Source organism: Polypterus senegalus, chromosome 14, assembly GCF_016835505.1.
Source record: "Polypterus senegalus isolate Bchr_013 chromosome 14, ASM1683550v1, whole genome shotgun sequence".
In the NCBI taxonomy this organism is placed as follows: Eukaryota; Metazoa; Chordata; class Cladistia; order Polypteriformes; family Polypteridae; genus Polypterus; species Polypterus senegalus.
Genome location: NC_053167.1, coordinates 9,248,276 through 9,269,265, shown reverse-complemented (window position 1 = coordinate 9,269,265; position 20,990 = coordinate 9,248,276). Strand labels below are relative to the sequence as shown.

At 40.6% G+C, this 20,990-nt stretch overlaps 1 protein-coding gene across 1 annotated transcript; it reads left to right on the top strand.

Moving 5' to 3' along the window:
- Positions 1 to 13,962: 13,962 nt before the first annotated feature.
- trib3 (tribbles pseudokinase 3) lies at positions 13,963 to 20,388 on the top strand. Its single transcript, XM_039734928.1, has 4 exons — positions 13,963 to 14,211; positions 15,523 to 15,807; positions 17,216 to 17,508; positions 17,929 to 20,388. Exons 2-4 carry the CDS (start codon positions 15,523 to 15,525, stop codon positions 18,398 to 18,400), a joined length of 1,050 nt encoding a protein of 349 aa, XP_039590862.1. The 5' UTR covers positions 13,963 to 14,211; the 3' UTR covers positions 18,401 to 20,388.
- Positions 20,389 to 20,990: the final 602 nt, after the last annotated feature.

Below are 20,990 nucleotides of genomic sequence, written 5' to 3'. Positions count from 1 at the left end.
GCGACATGTGACACGCCTTGTGCTTTCTGCCTGCTAGGGATTGCTACAATCAGTGGCACATGGAAAAAGCTGAGCTGTGTTGTAACAGTTTGTAAAAAATGTATATAGTTTGTGTGCATTTTATTAAAAAAAAAGTAAAAAATAAAATATATATTTTTTGGCCCATAAGACTTGTTTTGACTATTTTTATATTGAAATGTGTATTTTTTATTGTTTTTAGTATGGAATATGAATTTCCATAACTAATAGAGTGACACTGTATGTAGATATAGATTCCTTTAGGTGTAAGCTTTCAGTAGAGCCCTCATTGATATCTGTGGGTTGAAGCATTCAAAGGTTATTACACTTTTTCCATACGTTCCAAAATGTGGATAATGGATAAACCATAGATCCCTCTAAAAAGCACCTGGACATGCCCACATAAAAAAAAAATTTCATTTTTACAGGTATTCTTTTCAAATTTGAAATGTGAGTAGTCAACAAGTTATTCTGTTGGTACATAGTGTGTTTCTGTCCCCACCTTCCTACTGCAGCTATAGAGGCCTTTATTTTCACAAAAAAACTTAGGCGAGAACAAAAAAATTAATTTTTTCTGTGAGTTCTAACGTGCATAACTTTTGATCAGTCACACCTACGGTGAAACTAGAGAATGTTACCTTTACAAAGAGACCAAACATGTGTTTATACTCCAGATAGTTCAATAACAGCAATGATTCTAATTTGGAGAGGTCGAATTACAAGCGATTTAGCAAAAATGACCCCGCTTGACAGTGAGGAGTGTCAATGGGAGAGTAATCAGATGTGAATTTGTGGAGCCCCGTACATAATCTCCTCTACCAAAGTCTGGTCTTCACCACTTGGATTTGTCAATGCAAGCCCTGTGTCATGAAATAAACAGACAAAAACGAGTAAGAGTTTCAATAATAAGGAATATCTGCAACAAACTGGCATCCAATTCAGCTTGTGTTCCTTCCTTGCACCTGTAGTTTCCATGCAAGATTCAGCATTGACAACACAACTTGTTAGCTGTATATATGGTGTGTGACAAAGCAGGTAATGAACCCACCTTACAGGGTTGGGACAACTGTTCAGTTCTGGGCTACATTACTTTATTTAGGGAATTAGGTGTGCTTTTCCTATGCTCGTATAAAGTTCTCTGGTGCACCAGTTTTCACATTATTGGTACAGTTCTATTCATCCATTCACTGAAGCCAGTTATTCCAAGTTTAGAAGTGTGTGAAGATGTAGTCTATCCCAGAAATATCTGCAAAATATCGGCGAAAATCAACCCTGAATGAGATACCAGCCTGTCCCATAACAAACACATCCACACTCCAAAGTTGCCCCTCAACTTTAACTGTTTGGGATGTGGGAGAAGAAAAGGAATACCCAAAAAACAAACTTTGCAACGCAAGTCTCCTGAGAGCAGTGCTCATCAACTGTGCCATCGGGTCAACTGATTACGCTAAACTGCCTGCGGTGTGGTGCCATGTGTGACTGTGCAGTGACACACAGGTGTCTTATCAAGGACAAGCATCTTTCTTGTGGTCTTTAAGGTTTGTAAAGGCTTCAGCATCACGAAAGGGTAACCGAAAGTACTGCAAACAGTTTCCATGATACAGAGACAGAGAGAGAAACAATATCAGACTATTAAAGAAAGAGCAGGCCACAATGACAAAACGACAAAAAAGGAGGTCACTGGAGAGCAGGAGAGTATGCCCTATCATCCAAGATGAAATGTTCTAACACAGGATTCAAATAGACAAAGAATGTGCAAACTGCAAAAAGACATGAAATATTACCTCATGAAGCTAGACAGCTCAAGTCCAAGGTGAGAGAAGTCATGATGAGCAGTCATAACACCTTCTGCCAATAGCTGCAAGAAAGAGATCCCAACATTAGGGAAAATGGGACCATACTACCCATTTATGGCTGACACCAAGGCTAAATGACCGTTACTTACCTTCCTCTCTATAAGATGACATCAAGGCTAAATGACCGATACTTTCCTGCCCCTCTACAACAGGCAACACAAGTTCCTTATAAAGCCTCTGAAAAGCTATGGAGATTCAGCCCTTTAACAGCAACACAAGGCTCATGAGACACCTCAGAGATGAAGCCAGAAATTACAACAGGGGGACTGAAAACAACTTGATGGGTAAGCAATTAGCCATTTTTTCAGTCAGAAACTTTAAACAGGGTGAATTTGGGTTACCCATTGGAAATTAAAGTGGTTTCATTCATTGACGGATCAATTGAATGTCTCGGGGAGGATCCCCTTGTGAAGCTTACAGTGGCTTGATTCATTGCAGATGGATTTAAGGTCATTTGGGATTATCCCTTTGATCTAAGCGACTCAATTGATTAACAGTTAATTAAAGGTCCATTGGAAGTATTTGATGGGGGCCTTAGATTTTGTATGGATAGCTTTGCACCTTGAACACCTCAGCCTGCAAGACAGCATTCTAGCTAATTGTTCCTGAGCAGAATCTAAAAGAAGTGCCCATGACTCTGGGTGGAAGGTAATGAATGTAGGCCTTAAAAGATTATTATATCATATATGCTGCTGTATGTTTAATGTTGATATGCAGTGAGAAATATAAACCTGAAATAATATATCTTAGTATAGTATCTCAGGAGTGGTTGTGGTTACATTCTTGTTTCCTCAAATTACCATGGTGCCGGGGTCCAGTGATACAACGTAACCATAATTAATTGCATATAATACCAAGCCACTTAAAAACGAAAAAACACTTTTGTGGAAAGTCCCCCCTTGAACATTTTGGGAGGAAAGTGGGTGAACCTTTGAGATAAATTTAGCTTGTGGGGGAGCAGTTTCAGAAAAATCACATTCATCTCAGTTTCTTTGTTAGCAGAAATCATTTTGGAGCAGATATAAACTTATAGAACTGCACGTGCTTGAAATGTAAAGCACTGGGTCCCCACCAACAGCCATACCACATGAGCTTCAGAACAGGCCGTCCTTCTAAACCTAAGCATGTTTGGGTCCAGCCAGTGCTCGGATAGGAGGCCAACCTGGAAAAGCTTGGGTTGCTGCTGGAAAAGGAGTTGGTGAGGCCAGCAGGGGGCAATTACCCTGTAGGCAGGCAAAACTTTGGTTCTCCTTTGCTTAAAATGTCCATTACTGTGAATAGTTAAGTGAGCAGAGAATGAACTAATCGCCAAAAGGCATACAGTTAAAGATGACACATTTCTTTTTAGCATTCAATGCAAGATTAGCATATTGCTTTTGTTTTGTATAACTGTACAGTAAAAAAAAGAAAGGAGCACCATGCAAGTGTTTGGGCAGCCCAAGATATTTGAGGTCTCAGCCCTTAATTAGCTCATTGAGGCTATGACTTGTTCACAGTCATCGTTAGGAAACTCTGAGTGATGCAAAGTGCAAAGCTGTAAAAACTCTCTTGACTCATGACACCTTCTCCCAACAATCAACAGCCATGGTCTCCTCTAAGCAGCTGCCTAATTGATGCTCACAAAGCAGGAGAAGGCTACGAGAAGATTGCAAAGCATTTTCAGATAGCCGTTTCCTCAGTTCATAATGTTATTTTAAAAATGGCAGTTAACAGGAGGTAAAGCTGAAGTTTGGAAGACCAAGAAAACTTTTTGAAACTTTCTATAGTACTACGGTGTTGTACCGTGTTAGCCATTATGAATGTAGAGAAAAGCCAAGCAAAATGACACCTTTGCCTGAAGAAGGGGCCCAAGTTGCCTTGAAAGCTTGCATATTGTAATCTTTTTAGTTAGCCAATGAAAGGTGTCATTTTGCTTGGCTTGAAACTTTCTAGAAAGGAGAGAGAGAGGTTAGGAGCACACGCTGATACAGCACGTTGCCACACTCACCACATGACAAACCAACTCAGGATCCTAGATTAGGACCCGAGTGCAGCCATGCAACGGGTGACACCTCAGCACCACACAAGTTCAGATGGAGTGGAACAGTGTGAGGTTTTTTTATAGTGGCTGGAGTGCCAATCCTTCCACCAACCCCCAGGTTTTTCTCTGCAGGTTGGAGGGCCTACATGCAGGGCTGGATGCAGATTAACTTCATACCCAGGATGGAGCAATTGCAGGTTAAGGGCCTTGCTCAAGGGCCCAACGAAGTAGAGTCACTTTTGGTGTTTACGGAATTCAAACCGGCAACGTTCCGATTGGCAGTGCAAACCCCTAACCTCAGAGCCACCACTCCGCCCACTCTAGAAAGGCAAATAAAAATCCCTCTTTGACTGCAAAAGACCTTCATGAAGATGATGTGATGTTTGCTTCCAGAATTTGCTGTTATAGATAGATAGATAGATAGATAGATAGATAGATACACTTTACTGGGTTGCACCATTCCTCATAGAACCATTGTTTTACAATGAACCATTTAATACTAATATTAATGTGACAAGATCTTTACATAGGTGTGACCTAGCAGGACCCAACAGAAAACCTGAACTTAGCCTGAGTTATTGTATGCAGAATGAGTCTTTTTAAAACCAGAAACGTGTCGGTATTTCACAAATCTGTAATCAGACTGTTCATGGTTATTTATGGAGCTTGTTAAAGAGCTAAATAAATGCTCTTTCTGGAACCTTCATGTGGTTCCCCTGTGGCATAAACCTGAAAAATGACTCTGGTACCTTTATTTCAAGTGCATTAATCCTAATGAAAAAGAAGATTTAGAAAACGTAGAAACTTGTTTTCTGAGAACAACAGCCTTGGTTACTGTATTGCACTGTTGATCTCCCTAGAAAACACCCCCTAAAATTCCCATTGATCATTAAACTTCAAAAGAAAAAAATACATGAGGCAAAATAATGACAAGAATTACAAAACAATGCCTTAAATATAAATAGATTTTCAAATGCAAAAATTTATATTGCTTACAAATAGACATGTATATATTTTTTTGGCTAGCTGTCACCTACTAGCACCCCTGTGGGCTGGCAGGCTGACATGAAAAGACTTTTCCATGGGTGTTCGTTTCCCTGTATAATGATGACCTCACACTCTCCTTTCACTTTAAATGATGTTAAAAGCAGATGTGCAACTCTTCCTGGAACACAACGTCAGCATATCGCGTGTCATGCAAATAAGGCATCTTAGAATTGTGCCTTTCTTTTTTTTCTCTATGCTAGACTTCCCAAAATTTGCAGAACTGTTGAGGCAATACCTTCTCAGCTTCTCATCAGCTGTGAGAAATCCCTCCAGGTCCTACTCTCAGTAGTGGTGGTCCTTATTGGTGCCAATCTGTCAAAAATGCTGAAGCATGACTAAGAACGATAAGCAATTAAATGTTACTGTAATTTATCTTCAGTGGCTGGGGTTTCGTTGTATATCTAATAAATGCTGTTGGCCCGTCATTCCACTATTGCATGTCTGAGGATTAGGGGGGGCTTGTGTATGGGCTGCCAATGAGGGTAATCCCATCCCAAGACCGCAAGCTGGTGAGCAGACGGTTCCTTCCCCGCCAACTCTCCACCCGCGTAGTTGTTTCTTTTGTTAGCGCTTAGACTTCCTGAACATCGTAAACCACCACCACGCAGCTGCAATGCGAAATGTCACCTTACTGTACTGTTCAGTTTTCTTTCACAATTTTAATTTGGAAATGTGTGTACTAGTATGAGAAGCAGCTTATAAAATTATACATTTTACTGAATGCCACAGTGGAGCACTTAAGGCACACCGGCCAGATGTTAAGTAAAGAATTGACAAGTGACTGTACAAATATCAGTTCTGAGCAAACACACCCATATATATGACAGCAGCTGCTTTGCATCCAGTATGTCTCGACTCGGCCACTTGAAGGTTACTAGAGGGTAGCAAGGCACAATCGTGGTATTTAATAGCAGCTCTCATGGAGAATACGAGAGACAATCATAAGATGTGAGTGTTTACAGCATATAGAAAAAAGCACACACACACTGATGGCTACTCACAGTTGATAGACGGCATATCGTATACAACTCCAGATATACACACTGACCGGCCACTTTATTATAATATAGGCACCTCTTGCTAGTATTGAATTGGGTCCCCTTTTGCCTTTGGAACTGCCCTAATTCTTTGTGACATTGATTCAGCAAGGAGCTAGAATCAGTCCTCAGGGATTTTGGTCCATATTGTCATGACAGCATCACCCAGTTGCTGCAGATTTGTTGGCTGTACATCCATGATGTGAATCTCTCCTTCCACCAAATCCCAAAGGTGCGTTACTGGATTGAGATCTAGTGACTGTAGTGTCCATTTGAGTACAGTGAACTCATTGTTATGTTCAGGAAACCAGTCTGAGATGATCTGAACTTTGTGTCAAGGTGTGATATCCTGCTGGAAGTAGCCACCACAAGATGGGTGTGCTACGATCACAAAGGGATGGATATTGGTCAGCAACAAGTATAGGCTGTGCCATTTAAACAATGCTCAGTTGGTACTATAGGGGCCCAAAAGGCACTTTTCCACTGCATAGTACGGCAAGACACGGTTCAGTTCAGTTCACTTTTGGGGGGTTTTCCACTGGGAACAGTACCTGGTACCTGGTCCTTTTTTTAGTACCACCTCAGCCAAGGTTCCAAGCGCCAAACCGTTACCAAAACGTGACGTGTAAACTCTGCTGGTCACTGATTGGCCGGAGAAAATTGTCATTACTGCGTCACTGAACTTGTGACACGAGACACAACAGACCCGCTAGATTTTTAGCACAGCCAGTGAAGGTTCGGACGCGCCATTTTGTTTTAACCAAAAATGTCTGTTTCGTGGTCTATTGAGGAAGTACAGACGTTCCTCTCATTGGTAGCCGAGGAGCGGATCCAGCGAGAGCTGGATGGGGCGACGCGGAATGAAAAAGTTTTTCAGGAGGTCGCTTGTGGCGCGTTTACGATGATGTCACGGCAGTAGAGGCGGCACAACTATAACGACACGTGAATAATCCCGCCCACTCTAAAGCGGTACTAAACTGCAGTTGAAACGCAAACCGAGCCGAACTGAGCCGAACCAAGGTGAGCTGTACTGAACCGTGCTGTGCCGTACTATGCAGTGGAAAAGCGCCAAAAGTGCACCAAGAAAATATCCCCCACACCATTACACTGCCACTACCAACATAAACCAAGACAAGATGGATTCCTGCTTTCTTGTTGTTGATGCCAAATTCTGACCTTGCCATCTAAATGTCGCAGTTAAAATCAAGATTCATCAGACCAGGCAACTTTCTTCCAGTCTTCTCTTGTCTAGTTTGTAGCTTCAGTTGTCTGTTTTTAGCTGACAAAAGTACCACCTAGTGTGGTCTCCTGCTGCTGTTACCCATCTGCTTCAAGGTTCAATGTGTTGTGTGTTCAGAGATGTTCTTCGGTTGTAACAAATGGTTATTTGAGTTATTGTTGCCTTTATATCAGCTCAAACCAGTCTGGCCATTCTTCTTTGGTATCAACAAGGCATTTTGCCCAGAGAACTGCCACTCAGTGGATATTTTTCCTTTTTTAGACCATTCTTTGCAAATACTTTAGATGGTTGTGCATGAAAATCCCAGTAAATCAGCAGTTTCTGAAATAGTCAGACCAGTTCATCTGGCACCAATAACCATACCACGTTTAAACTCCCTTAAATCACCTTTCTTCTCTGTTCTGATGCTCGGCTTGAACTTCGGCAGGTCATCTGTCATGTGATTGGCTGATTAGATATTTGCATTGACAAGCAGTTGAACAGGTGTACCTAATAAAGTGGCCACTGAGTGAATATGCTGCAGTTGCACATGTAAATACATTTCATTATACAGTGTCAACTAAACCATCTAAAAGCAGAGCAGACATGTTGGAATCATTGGCACAGTGCTTAATGTTGTTGTGCAACATCTCCAGGTAAGCAGGTTCAAAACCCAAACCTTGTTGGTGCTAATATGTTCTTTTTGAGACTACATGGGATTCTTTTAAGTGGGCTCTGGTTTTCCTCCCACTTCCCAAATAAATGCATCTTATTTATTGCAGTTGGTTGCACTGTAATGAGTGTGTGACAGTAAAGAGTGGATAGTCCAGATGATTGACTGCTTTTCTATCCACTGTCGGTTTCTGCATTGTATCCCATACTGCCAGGATGGCTTCTGCCAAAATGCAACCCTAAAACAGAATTATGTGGGTTCTGTAAATTGATGGATGGATGGAGTGTTGCAGTTGTTGTTTGCAAGAGTCAGGAAGTATTTTTGATCTCTTCCTGTCCTGAGTCATATACACAGCCTAAGCTCTGACTATTCTAGTGACCTCATGTACGAAAATAAAGTGAGGCCGCTCACCACAGCTCAGTAACTGAAAGGCTGGGAGATAACTTGGGATAAAGCTCTGTGGTAGGGTGATCACTCTCCCATTGGTGTTTGAAACAAAACAGGCTGCAAAAAGGAAAAATAGGCTTTTAAAATTAAAAGGTAAGTAAACCACAAGCGAGTACTGTAAATGAGGACTTTAAGCCCTGCTTAATCTGACTCAGTGGGACAGCAGGGTTTGTTTCTTTGTTCATTTTGCTTCCGGCTTTGGCACTACATGTGTTCATCAGTTCTCCTATTGTTCAACAATGACATTTTTTTTAGATCTCCAGGAGGATTGCCAAATGAGTGGAGGAATTTTGTCCCAGGTCAGAAGAGACTTTTAAGATGTCCCGTTACTCATTTTCATGTACGTTAAGTGCACAAACAGTACAAGTAGTATTCAGTGCATGTAATAATTGGGTGCTGCCCTTAGGCCACAACTGCATTTCTCAACCTTTAAGTATTTGCAACCTTAGTTTTTCATAACAGTTTTAATTGCGCCCCCCCCCAACATTTTTTTTGAAAGGAGCCTACTAATACCAATTTGTTCTTTTTTAATTAATGATATATCATAGATGCATATTTTATTATACCTACATAACTTTTATCAACATTTATCTAACTCTATATTTATTTTTCTAGTATCAGAATGTAGTTTAAGTTAATTTGTTTTGGTTTCAATAGATGTATTTTTCATATTTTTAATTCTTGTTTTCTTTTTTTCATATCTTCACGCCCCCCCCTAGGGGTGCCCTCCCCACAGTTTGAGAACCACTGGGCCACAAGATAGTCCAATAAATAAATTCCAAAATGTATCTCTATCTAGATAAGTATATCAACAGTAATAATAAGAAAAAAGCCACTTCATTTGGAATGGCTTATACTTTGTATAAGAACAGTGACCACATTCTGTAAAAAGAAATATAAAATAGTCCAAAGAGCCAATATGTGGAGAATGTATGAGTAGTAAACTGTCTTCATTCATGTATATATACAATAATTTATTTTCCTGCAAAGTAAAAATTAAAACAATAGTAATAATGCTGGAAATTCCCCAAGCTCCAGAGTACTTCTTATAAACTGTTGGAGAGAATCTTATTTTAGTATGGTAATGCCGTCCGTCACCTGAAATTTCACTGGACAAAGTACATGTATTTATTTGTCTGATGCCTTTATCCAAGATGACTTACAACATTTTTGATACATATAGGTTATTTTTGGTCCTCCAATTTTAGCACAGGCAGGTCAAGTGACTTGTTCATGGTAACACATTGTCAGTAGCGGAATTTGAACCCACAACCTCGGGGTTTGAAGTCCAACCACTACAACACACTACCTAATCAGTAATAGTTGTAATAGTGGTGGTGGTATAAATGTACGGAGTACAGTAAAAATTCTTACTTGCATGTCTGACCAACATGCAACACATTACCTTTCTCTTGCACCATGATAAGCAATAATTTCTCTCTATTGTAAAAAAAACTTCGGACGAAACGTGATCTTTTGAAGAGAGACAAAGAGACAGTTTCACATCCTGCGAGACAGAAAAGTCACATCATACTTACCACCTTTGGAAGCAAGTCACGTGATACACATGCAGAGCAAGTTAGAGATAATGGAAGTAGGAAAATTCGAAACTCTCAAAAAAATGAGAGTAAAGATCACATTAGTGCAAACAAACGGAAAATATTACTCGGTGAAATAACGGAAGAGCGAAAAGAGATTGAATAATGTTTGAGGATGTCTGGAGGAGAAGAGAGACAAGGCAGCTACTTTAAAACGTTCGAAGTGACGCACAAAATGCAGATCATGCAGCACTGGAGCAGCAGCAAGTCAGCAGCTGATTGAGCAAAGAGGAGGTAAAAAAAACAACTGTTATTTGATCCCATTGTATCACCGTTAAAGAGGGTTTTCAGAGGAGCGACTGTGTCTCCTTGGGGTGTGTTCAGCCACCCTCATCACAACAGCACATAGCACTGGTGGGGAAGAGGTAGGCGAGTGAGGTGCAGATCACGTGGCATGGCAGCAGCAGCAAGCCAGCAGCTGATCGAGCAAAGAGGAGGTAAAATAAAAGGAATGTTTCCCATTGTATCACCGTTTAAGAGGGGTTTCGGAAGAGCGGCCGCATCTTCTTGTGGTGCATTCAGCACCCCTTCACAATGGCGCGTGGTGTTTGGCATTTAGGGTTTGTCGAGCGAAGCAAGCAGGAGGAAAAGCCCCCTAGTATAAAAAAAAAAACAACTTTGAAATTCATTATATCTATAAGAAAACCCATATCAGCTTACCTGATTTATACCTTACCTCTATCATCATACCACATGCAAAGTGATACTGATCCTGAAAAACAAACAAGTGTAGTTAGTACTAGTAGGCCACTAAGCTGTGTGAAATCTTTATCTAAATTATTTATACTAGCCAACCCGCGGAATACCATACGCCGCATAATCAGGCCGGTTTTTTAATAATTTTTAAGCACAGGGAGAAAATTTAACATTTGCAAAATCGGTAATGTAATAAATCAGCAAGAAAAGCAACATTGTAACAATGCACGGAACGACCCAACATACAATCGTCCGTGCGGCGTAGCGAGGTGGGAGAGGGGTGTGTACAAAGTGCAGGAGCATCTAAGAAGACGCATGTTTGTCGCGAATGCGAATTGCTGTATGTAGCGTGTACAACACTTTGCTATGCTGCACGTGGTCGTGCGTCGTAACCGAAAACTCGTTTTTTAAAGACTGCTCACTTCATTGTGTTTTAACCTCAGTTGTAAAGGAATGTTTTAATGATCCCATGGGATACCCCTCGCAAACAGTTTTACACGCTGCATATGGCGATTCACCTCCGTGAGAAACATGCCTCTATTAACAGTCAACGTGTGGGAGGGGGGTGTGAACAAAGGGTAGGGACGAAAACAGTGGGAGCGTATGAGTCGCACTTAGTGGCAATTCCACGGTTTGCAGCCAGAATGGGGTTCAACGGCTTACCCACGCCTAGACACACGCTCAATCTCATGCATAATTATTTATTGAATGGTAAACACTTCTGGAAAGATACGGTTGTCTAAAACAGGTTAGTGTGAGAATATAACAGTAAGTGAATGAAAAGATGGAACTCTGGAGAGAGCAAAATACAACACAATAGTGAACCCGCGGCATAACAAACGCCGCATAATTATTTATTGATGGTTGAACACTTCTGGAAAGACACAGGGACACCCCTCGTAAACTGTTCTACACGCCGCATACAGCGATTCACATCTGCGACAAACAAACTGTTTTACACACTGCATACAGCGAATCACATCCGCGACATGATTTTTCCTAGATGGTCCTGTCGCGTCCACCCTCGCACTCGAAGCATACACACTGCCTGCTCATGTGTCCGCTCGCAAGAGAAACTCACGGAGAGCCGCCCACCAGCTGCCTGTGTGTGTGCCTCTGTCTGTCTCTGGCGCGGCTTTCTCTTGCGCTGCCTCTGTGTGAACCGGTGAGGCACAGAGAAGGTCAGCTGCTGACAGAGCGTCTCGACTGTTGCAGGGCCTGCATTGGTGAAGCAGGTGAGACGGTAATGAAACAGAGGCACAGGGCTTATTGGTTTTTAAAGACTGATTCCTTCATTGTGCTTTAACCTCAGTTTTAAAGGATTGTTTTAAGGATCCCATGGGATACCCCTCGCAAACCATTTCACACGCTGCATATGGGGATTCACCTCCGCGAGAAACATGCCTCTATGAACAGTCAACGTAGCTCAGAGGTACATGACATTAACCTGACCTGCACTGCATGTGGCCTCTACGACAGACGAACATAAATGACGCCATTTTTTCTGTGTCGTCGCGTCCGAGTTGGTGGGCGTGGCCCTGCGAGTTGTCGTCGTATCCAATGGTCTTGGAGTTGGTGGGCGTGGCTCCTTCCTGTGTGCGCCATAGGTGTCTCACTTGTCGGCGGCTTAGTGAATCCACGCCTCTTCTGGCGTGCTTTTCATGGTTGTCTTGCCTTAGTGAATTATATATATAGATGAGCTGTACTTCCTTTGAGATGAACCATTACTGACTGCCATTGCTCCCACTCACTTATCACCCAGTATACTGTAGCATTGCTTATTATCTGCTAAAAATATGTCTATCCCTGTATAGAAAACAATGGTGTGCCAATTCACAGCAATGATAATATATTATTAGAAAGTATTTTTCACTAGGAACCTGTAAAAATGGAAGAAACTATAGCCACTGCTTCCAAAATAAGGACAAAATATTCAATGAATACAATCTTGACAGAAAATTGTTGCATAACAAAAGAGGTGGTGATACTAAGTATTTGGAAAATGAAACACCCAATCTGACTTTACATTATTGTACATGCAACAGATAACAAACTAAAATGCTGACTTTAACATTTCAGGTAGCTAATTGAAAAACTTGTCAAAAGAACGATTTGGGACAGTCAGTCACAACATACTGTAGTGTATAATGCAGCATCACAGGGTATTTCTAATATTATCATACAAGGATTATACTCCACATGCTACTTAATGATGATCTTTCTGAAAAAAAAGTAAGCCAACTTTAGTAACTGTCCTGGGAGCACTTCTAATTGTGTTGGTTCCAGGAGCATTGACGGAAAAATGATTACAGCAAGTTAAACCTGTTGATGAATTCTATAAAGTGCACAGTGAGTCACATTATGAGTGTGCTTAAGCCACTCCATTCAGGCGATCTCGGACAAGTTATGTGACTGTAGTGTTTAATCATGTTATTTTAAGAATATACTAATATAGACACACCCAAATGGTATGCGCAGTAAATGCAGTCATATCATTTGCAATGTCACATCAGTATGTAAAAAGTATAGCTGATCAAACTATACTAAGAAAACATTAATGTGATTGTCAGGCTATTTTTATAATGATTTTGGCATCTGCATTTTTTGTTATAGTGTGTGTATGTGTGATGTGGTGGGAAAGTAGTATCATATTTTTTTTCCACTTGCAATCCTGTATATCCAGACAACGTAATATAACACTCTTAGATCCATGTAATCCAATTCAGAGCCACGTGTCTTGTCTATTTAGAAAAGTAGCATGCATCTAGCACATAGAGAGAGAGACATGAAATATGTTTATTATCATCCTGCTTAAAAACAGATCATCAGTCATTGCTCTCGACACAGTTTCTGTCCATCTATTGCCCTGAATCACAATTACACTATATGCATGCGGCATGCAATTATTTGAAATGCAGTTTCAAAAAATATGTAAAAAGGTTACGTCTGTCCTAATTTAATCCCATTTCGAATGATCACCATGTGCAAATAGAAAATTTTATCCAATACAGTCCCGCACAAAGTGAATTGAAGATCCCTTATAAAAACGAGCATTGTGTATATACGGTATCATACTGTATTCAGCACAGTCTTAACATCTTGTATCTAGAAAAGCAAGTAGCTCCCAATACAATCCTCAATGAAAACTCCTCATTAATAATGCATACAGATAAATATGGCTCACGGACAATTTTGCACCACAAACTACACCGCAGATTTATTCACATCGAACAGAGACAGTTCGCGACGCCCACCCTTAACACCAAGAAACATTCTCACGTCCTACCACGACAGCAACGCATGCGCGCACCTGCCGTTGCAGAATGTTGCCTCAGCAGCGCGCGGCGGCGTGACGTCACACAAGGCGGGCCCAGGGTGTCGCAATCCGTTGTTTCGAAGCGCCGCTCTCTCCCTCCATTATCGAAGTTTGCATCAGCCGGGCAGCTAGTAGGGAGAGGGTGGCCCTGGGGATTCTGTTGTCCCTCTTATTGTCTGGTCAATGATTTCCTGAATTCGCTACCCGGCCCCTCAACACTGGGATTTCTTTTTCTGGAACGCTCGCACCGCCACCGCGAGGGGCCTGAATTGATCAGAGACAAGGTGGGTTACGTTCAGCTTATTGTCTTGCTGTTTTTATTTGCCGAGATATGGAAAGGTGTATTGGGGGCGAATTGTCCACTTTTCCTGGCCAGATCTCGTACAGTGTACATGACGACATTGAACTGTAGGGACACGTGCGTTTATCGAAGCGGAGCGACGGAATACGTGTGCATTTATTCGAGTGTGAAAGCGGGGTAAACGATAGATACGCTTGTGTGCCCTCGTGCGTCTGTCTCCAAGCCGGGAGACGGGGTACCAGGCGGGAAGGCACCGAAAAACGGTTCAGATCGGAAATAGAATATGTACCAAAGCCCAGCGTCTCTATAACATAAAAGATTTCTGAAGAAGGAATTTGAAAAGTGGGCATATATCCGCTAGTATCCGACCTGGAGACAATCGCCTCTCGTGTTTGGTCACTGCGATATACTGCTAGTTGTGTGTGTGTTGTATGTATTGTGGTAGAGATGTTGCGATATCTTTTCTTACCACGAACCCTGAGATAAATAGACAATTCCATAAGACTGGAAGTCGTTCATTTTTGTTTCTAATTGGGTTTACGTGTCGATTACCTAAAACGTGCACCCATAACTCCCGAAGAGCGCTGTATAAAAATAATTGCCACACAATAGTTATGAAAATGATGCACTCCCATGTGTTTTCCAGGAGCGCACCTAAAATATTAAGAATGGTCGAAATTGAATGCACTGGTATTCGGGGACTGTAAAACGTAGACTGCCACAGATACACAGTTTGATTTGGTACTTATGTAGTGTTCTCCGTAGTGGATACTCGGTGTTGCGCACGATTTCCGAGAAAAAAGACATAATGCGCAATAGTACTGAAATGTAAATATCCAGATATTTAAATGCGGTATTACCTTGATGAGGACGTTTTCGGGAGTATTGAATACAGGTGCATATATACAAAAGTGAGAAGCAGTCATTTTATACTGGAAGAAAACGCGCTTGCTAATAGACCAAGAATTGTTTATGTAAACAAAAAAGTTACGTTTTGATAACTTAAAATTTTCAAAAGCATATTGAAAAGAGAAAGAGCTCTTAGTATAAGGATATTGCAGTGGTTGCGTGTACTTTCAGAATTCTTGATCAGGTGAGTATGTATGTATGTATGTATGTGTGTTATTAACAAGCCTACATGGTGTGGCACTGCTGACTCAAGTTGCTGCTGGGTCTGCGTGTGACTCAGTAGTTACTAAATACTGATGTTCCACTTACACTCCCATGAATGCTCATGCCCATGACATTTTTAAACAATGTACTTTATTGCTCTCTAATTCTTTTTTTTCCTCAGATGAGTGTCAACGTACAGATGGCATCCAGGACCCTGCAAAAAAAGCGTCTAGATTTGGAGGACCCTGCAGATGTTGAAGGGCCAAAACTCAAGCGCCCTCGGCTTGCACAGTTACCATCTCCAAGCCTAACACCCTGCTTGCAGGCCCCAATAGAGAGCCCAGTTGTAGAAGCAAAGAACCAAAGTATCTGCAGTATTGGACCCTATGTGCTACTGGAGGCCACAGAGGGTGCACAGTGCTATTGGGCAGTACACAGGGGCAGCGAGGAGCAGTATACTTGCAAGGTAAGGTCATGCTAGATTTTGGATAAACAAAAAAGAATTTGTAATTCTTGCGTGTAGGGAGAAAGAGGCTGTGGGGGGACGGATATTTTGTGGCAGAGGGTTGAGTAGAGAAGTAGATTAGTTTTACTTAAGAGTGCACAACTAGTCCCATGTGGTCTCCCATTGTATATCAAGGTTTGGATTCTTGTAATTATTTATTCAAAAGTAAAATACTGTATATTATTAGTCACATGCTTTGACCTGAGAAGGAACACTGCTGGTCCATTATAATGGCATATGACAAATAATTTAAAACAAAATGAAAGTGTTTCTTCCATTGAAACTTTGGTAGATTTTGCTTAAACGTCTGTGAGTTTGGTATTTTGGTTTATTCTTCACTTGGAAACCTTTTTTTTTGAGTTCACAATTAGTAAAGTATGTTGCAACTTTTCTTGGCCTGAGGGCAGAACGCTCTGTGCATCTGGGCCATCTACTAACAACCTGTGGTCAGCTTTCAACTTTATTCTGTTACCTGCTGATTTTATGTGTAATTATCAACAATTGCGTTTTCCACCGCGTCCCGTTTTCATCAGACAATGACCTGTTTTTTCTTGGTAGTATGTCGGGACTCAGTATGGGGTTAACTTCATTTGCAGCTTGAATTTTTATAGTGTGTTTGTCATTTAAAACAGGGTTTTTTTAAATTTATTCAGAGGGGTGTTTTCCACTCTGTTGAAAGGATGTTTTTTAAATCGGTGCAGAATTTCAGACTCTTATTTAAATTTAAGTGGAATTTAAATTCCAGTTCAGAAAGACGACTTTTTGAAGAATATATGCAATATTTTATGCTTAGTAATAGTGCGATACACTACCTGTAGTCAAGGAATTATAAAATAGAGCATATTTCATTTTAGCAACTGAGGGAATTTGTGTGGAAATATGGGAACTGGTGGCTTAATTTAATAAGGGTATATTGAAAAGTGCCAAATTAGGTAGCTGGAATTAAATCTAGCATATGCTACAACATTCTGAGCCGTGTATGGCATGCATTTTTGATCCCACTTGCAGATTTTTGGTAGTATGGGAGCAAGAAGTGTGTTCTTGCATAGTAGTTTATTTCCTAACATTAATCCTCCGATTACAACCACTGAATAAAAATCGGAATCTTCTGGAATCTTTAGACAGAATTACTAGCGCTTCCAATTAATTATCTAATTCATTAATTTATTCCTCTTAACTAATTACTCTTGTAGTCTTGGTTAATGTTGTAGTGTTTGATGTTATGACCGTATATATGACACAGGTTAGAGCAGATACAAAGCACAGACTTGTAGTTTGCAAGTCTGCCATCTACATTTAGGTTAATATTTGACCACCCAAATCCTCCTTTATTGTTTAATTCACTCTCCTTCTGGTTACATTTACACAGGTTTTTCCTATGAAGCGTTACCAGGAGCTTTTTGCCCCTTATGCCCGTTTGCCCCCTCATGAACACATTGGCAGAATTGAGGAAATCATCACTGGCGAACAGAAGGTATACATGGTTTTCCCCAAAAGTCACGGTGACATGCACTCCCATGTACGACTATCCAAGCGGCTCCCAGAAGCTGAAGCAGCGCTGCTCTTCAGACAGATGGCAGCAGCAGTGGCTCACTGTCATAGCCATGGAGTAATTCTCAGAGACCTGAAACTACGCAAGTTTGTATTTGCTGATAAACAAAGGTGAGCTTACTCGTACTTACGAAAAGTGTTATTCTGTTCAAGATCATAAGGGAAAGTACGCTGGTAGCTAAACACAGCATTAAAAGTGGGCCTTATTTTGGACAGAACACAGGAGCACACTCAGAAAGGAACAAATGTGGGGGTTTGAAGGGTTTGAGGAAAAGGGTATCAAGTGGAAGGCTAAAACACAAAGTTCTGCTTTGATTATCTGAGGTTCATTGCTTAATTTGCAACTGTATTTTTATTAAAAAGGGCAAGGAAGAAGCCAAATACTGTACAGTCATAAGTTCAGGTACTTAAATACCATTTCTTCTCTGATATTAAGGGTACGTCATTCAGAAAGTGTTGCACAGAAGGAAGACCGACTACAATCTTATCTGTTTTTATTAATTGTATGATTTTTTTTTTTTTCCCTCTCAGAAACAAGCTTGTTTTGGAAAACCTGGAAGACTCCTGTGTGTTGAGAGGAGAAGACGATTTGTTAACTGACAAGCATGGCTGCCCTGCCTATGTTGGACCAGAAATTCTTAACTCAAAGCATTCCTACTCTGGCAGAGCTGCAGATATCTGGAGCCTTGGTGTAGTTCTGTATACCATGCTGGTAGGACGCTACCCTTTCCAGGATGCAGAACCAGCTGCCCTTTTCAGTAAAATCCGCAGAGGCACTTACAGCATTCCTGAGTCTCTTTCCCCAAAGGCAAAGTGCCTCATCCGCTGCCTTTTACGTAAAAACCCTGCCGAACGTCTCAGTGCAAGTGAGATTCTTCTACACCCTTGGCTTAACTCCAGCAATATGGCTACCATCAGCCCTAGTACAGGTCCAGTGGACAGCGTCTCTTTGGAACAGGTGGTTCCTGATTTTGAAAAATATGAAGATGTAGATTTTTTATAAAACTCACCTGAATTTAGCTTTATGCAGAGATGCAAACCTTTGTGTGCAATTTTGTTTACCTTCCACACTGTGAGATATACAGGTGGAGATAGTTGAGCTACTGTTTTGGATTTGTGGTCCTAGAGAAACTTGCATTCACATGAGAAGGACCTCAGCTGCATCACTCTTTACAACACAGGTGCTAAGGATGGGCAGAGTAAGTGCTACTCGGCCCCGCTCAGGAGTTTCTGGAGGTAATCATGTTTAACTTTTTCTTTCCAGTGCTGACCTCATACTTGCATCCAGTGGAACATTTATTTACTGATCAACCATTTGATTGGATACAAACTTGCCAGTTTATGATTGTTCATTCCAGAACAGCACTTCTGTTTTCTGCTGGCCCACCGTTAAGAGCCTTAGGGTTTTATCTGCATTATAGCAGGTGCTTGCCGTCTTTCATCTTCTGAAATAATGCGGATGTTCTTATTTCAGCCTGGAATACTTGATGCCCTCAGCATTAATGTTTACAAAGAGATACTGAAGCAGACCAGTGTGCCTTTTAAGTGGAGGAATGCACACCTTCATGGATAACAGAATCATGCCGCTAACGTTGCTTTCTTTTTTTGGAATACAGTCCCCACGAAATGTGGCATCTTGGATATGACAGGGTATCGCTGGCTCCTAGGGATGGCCGTACATGTAATCTACCTCTTCTGGGCACACCTGCAGGTGCCGGATGTCTCTGTCTGCCAGTCAGTGCTGGGAAGGAGTAGCATTGGCAGAGTTGGTTCCATTTCTTGCTAGAGTCCCCAGTGGCTGATTTTAAAATATTGCTATGAGTGTAACAAAAAAGTTTTATATTGTTGAGTGATTTACCAGGATCTGAACATTTATTGTTGAAATTCAGTTCAGTGTTTCAGTTTTAAATCAAGAAAAATGTATAATTAGGAAAAAAATAATGCGAGTAAACAACACAAAACAAAGTGTTCATTAACAGTGAATGTGGTGAATCCTAGATTGGATTGGTAATCGCAGCTCCCATTGTGAGACGCACACTATTGCTTAACCTATCACTGCTTTTCTTTTCCTTTTAAGTTGCTATGAAGTTTATTTTGTTATGGGATATGGTGTTAACAATATGGCTTTTTAAATTTTGCTTGCATGCCTTTATACCGTTAGCCTTTAGTGGTACGTTTGTTTTTGTTTTGTTTTTTCTTTTTCTTTCAAATCGGCATTAAACATTTCACAGTGAAACACTTTAATGGCAGAAATTGTGTGATTAAATAGTTTGAATTAATTAGGCTTATGCATGTCAGTCTTGCTTGGGAGAGAAACAGTAATTGAATCATAATGTAGACATACTGTTTTATGATGCTTAATATGAAATGTGCTATAGTGATTCTATGTATAGTACTTCTGTAACTTCCCACATCAGCAACTTAATGTTCCTTTAATTGTGACACATTGCTTGAATGTAAGGTCCACACCAAAGTCTTGTATGCATTAATCATGTCAACTAACGTGTAAAATTATATTGTGTGAAGAAGGCCAGTTTGCCCGGACACCCAATCTGTTTTTTGCTGCTGTATATCTTGTCGTGTGAACAACAAACTAAACATAACCAAAGAGTCGAACTGCAAAAGGGGAAAACTCATGTTGATGTTTGTTTTGTTACTCCATATGGCTCATACAAATGTATGCATCTGTTTTAATATTATCAAGACTACAGAAGAGGAAATTTTCATTTATAAACTGTACATTTCAGATCACAGCCTTGGGGATTCTAGAACTAAGCAAAAGCTATTGAGCACCGTTGCATTGCCAATAACGGGATGTATCAGACATTGAATTTTTGATAACTGGCAGAAAAAGGGTGCCACATTTATGGGGATGACTGCTTTTTAGTGGCAAAAAATATACTTTGTGAATTTGTAAATATTTTTTTTTTAATTTTGCAAACACTACATTTTGATTTAATGTATTTTTTTCTTTATGCAAAGTATAATAAAAATAAATAGCTTTGTATTCTCTTTGGTTATTTCTCTCTTCCATGTGAGTAAGGAGATGGTGTATAATCCGAATGTGGAGAGGCCCAGGACCCAATAGAAACCAGAAGCAGCAGGAATGTATTCCTTCTTTATTCCAGTTTATTATTTGAATACCAAATAACTGAATTTTTCATCCATTGCTTAGAAGTAAGGCAGAACTAAAACTGGGGTTTTTCCAATACTTTGTGGTCAAAATGGAACATCCAGATACACTATCATACTGTTTAGGTTTATGATTACTGTAAAGGTCTCACTGTGCATACACTTGATGTAAAATGAATGTCACTTAGTAATTTTTTCATACTTCTAGGGGTCTTAAAGCCTTGTCTCATATACTATGGGCAATCACAAAACCACTACTTCTTCTTTCTCTGCTCCTCTAATCACAAAACTACCAGAACAATAGATTCAGTACTACCATAGACAATATGCATCTTTACCCTTCCCTGTATGGCATTGTGTTTTCTAGTGAGGAAGCAAAGGCTCAGTATTCTGTATGTTCTTATTCCAAAAAAAATAAAAATAAAGGATATACCAGTGAGTGAGAATTTGCTGCACCCACC

Bases quoted from the DNA above. Each gene is read 5' to 3' on its own strand.
- trib3 (XM_039734928.1), top strand. From the start codon at position 15,523: ATGAGTGTCAACGTACAGATGGCATCCAGGACCCTGCAAAAAAAGCGT. The intron at 15,808-17,215 runs GTAAGGTCATGC...ACATTTACACAG, and splicing joins AGGAGCAGTATACTTGCAAG to GTTTTTCCTATGAAGCGTTA. The intron at 17,509-17,928 runs GTGAGCTTACTC...TTTCCCTCTCAG, and splicing joins GTATTTGCTGATAAACAAAG to AAACAAGCTTGTTTTGGAAA.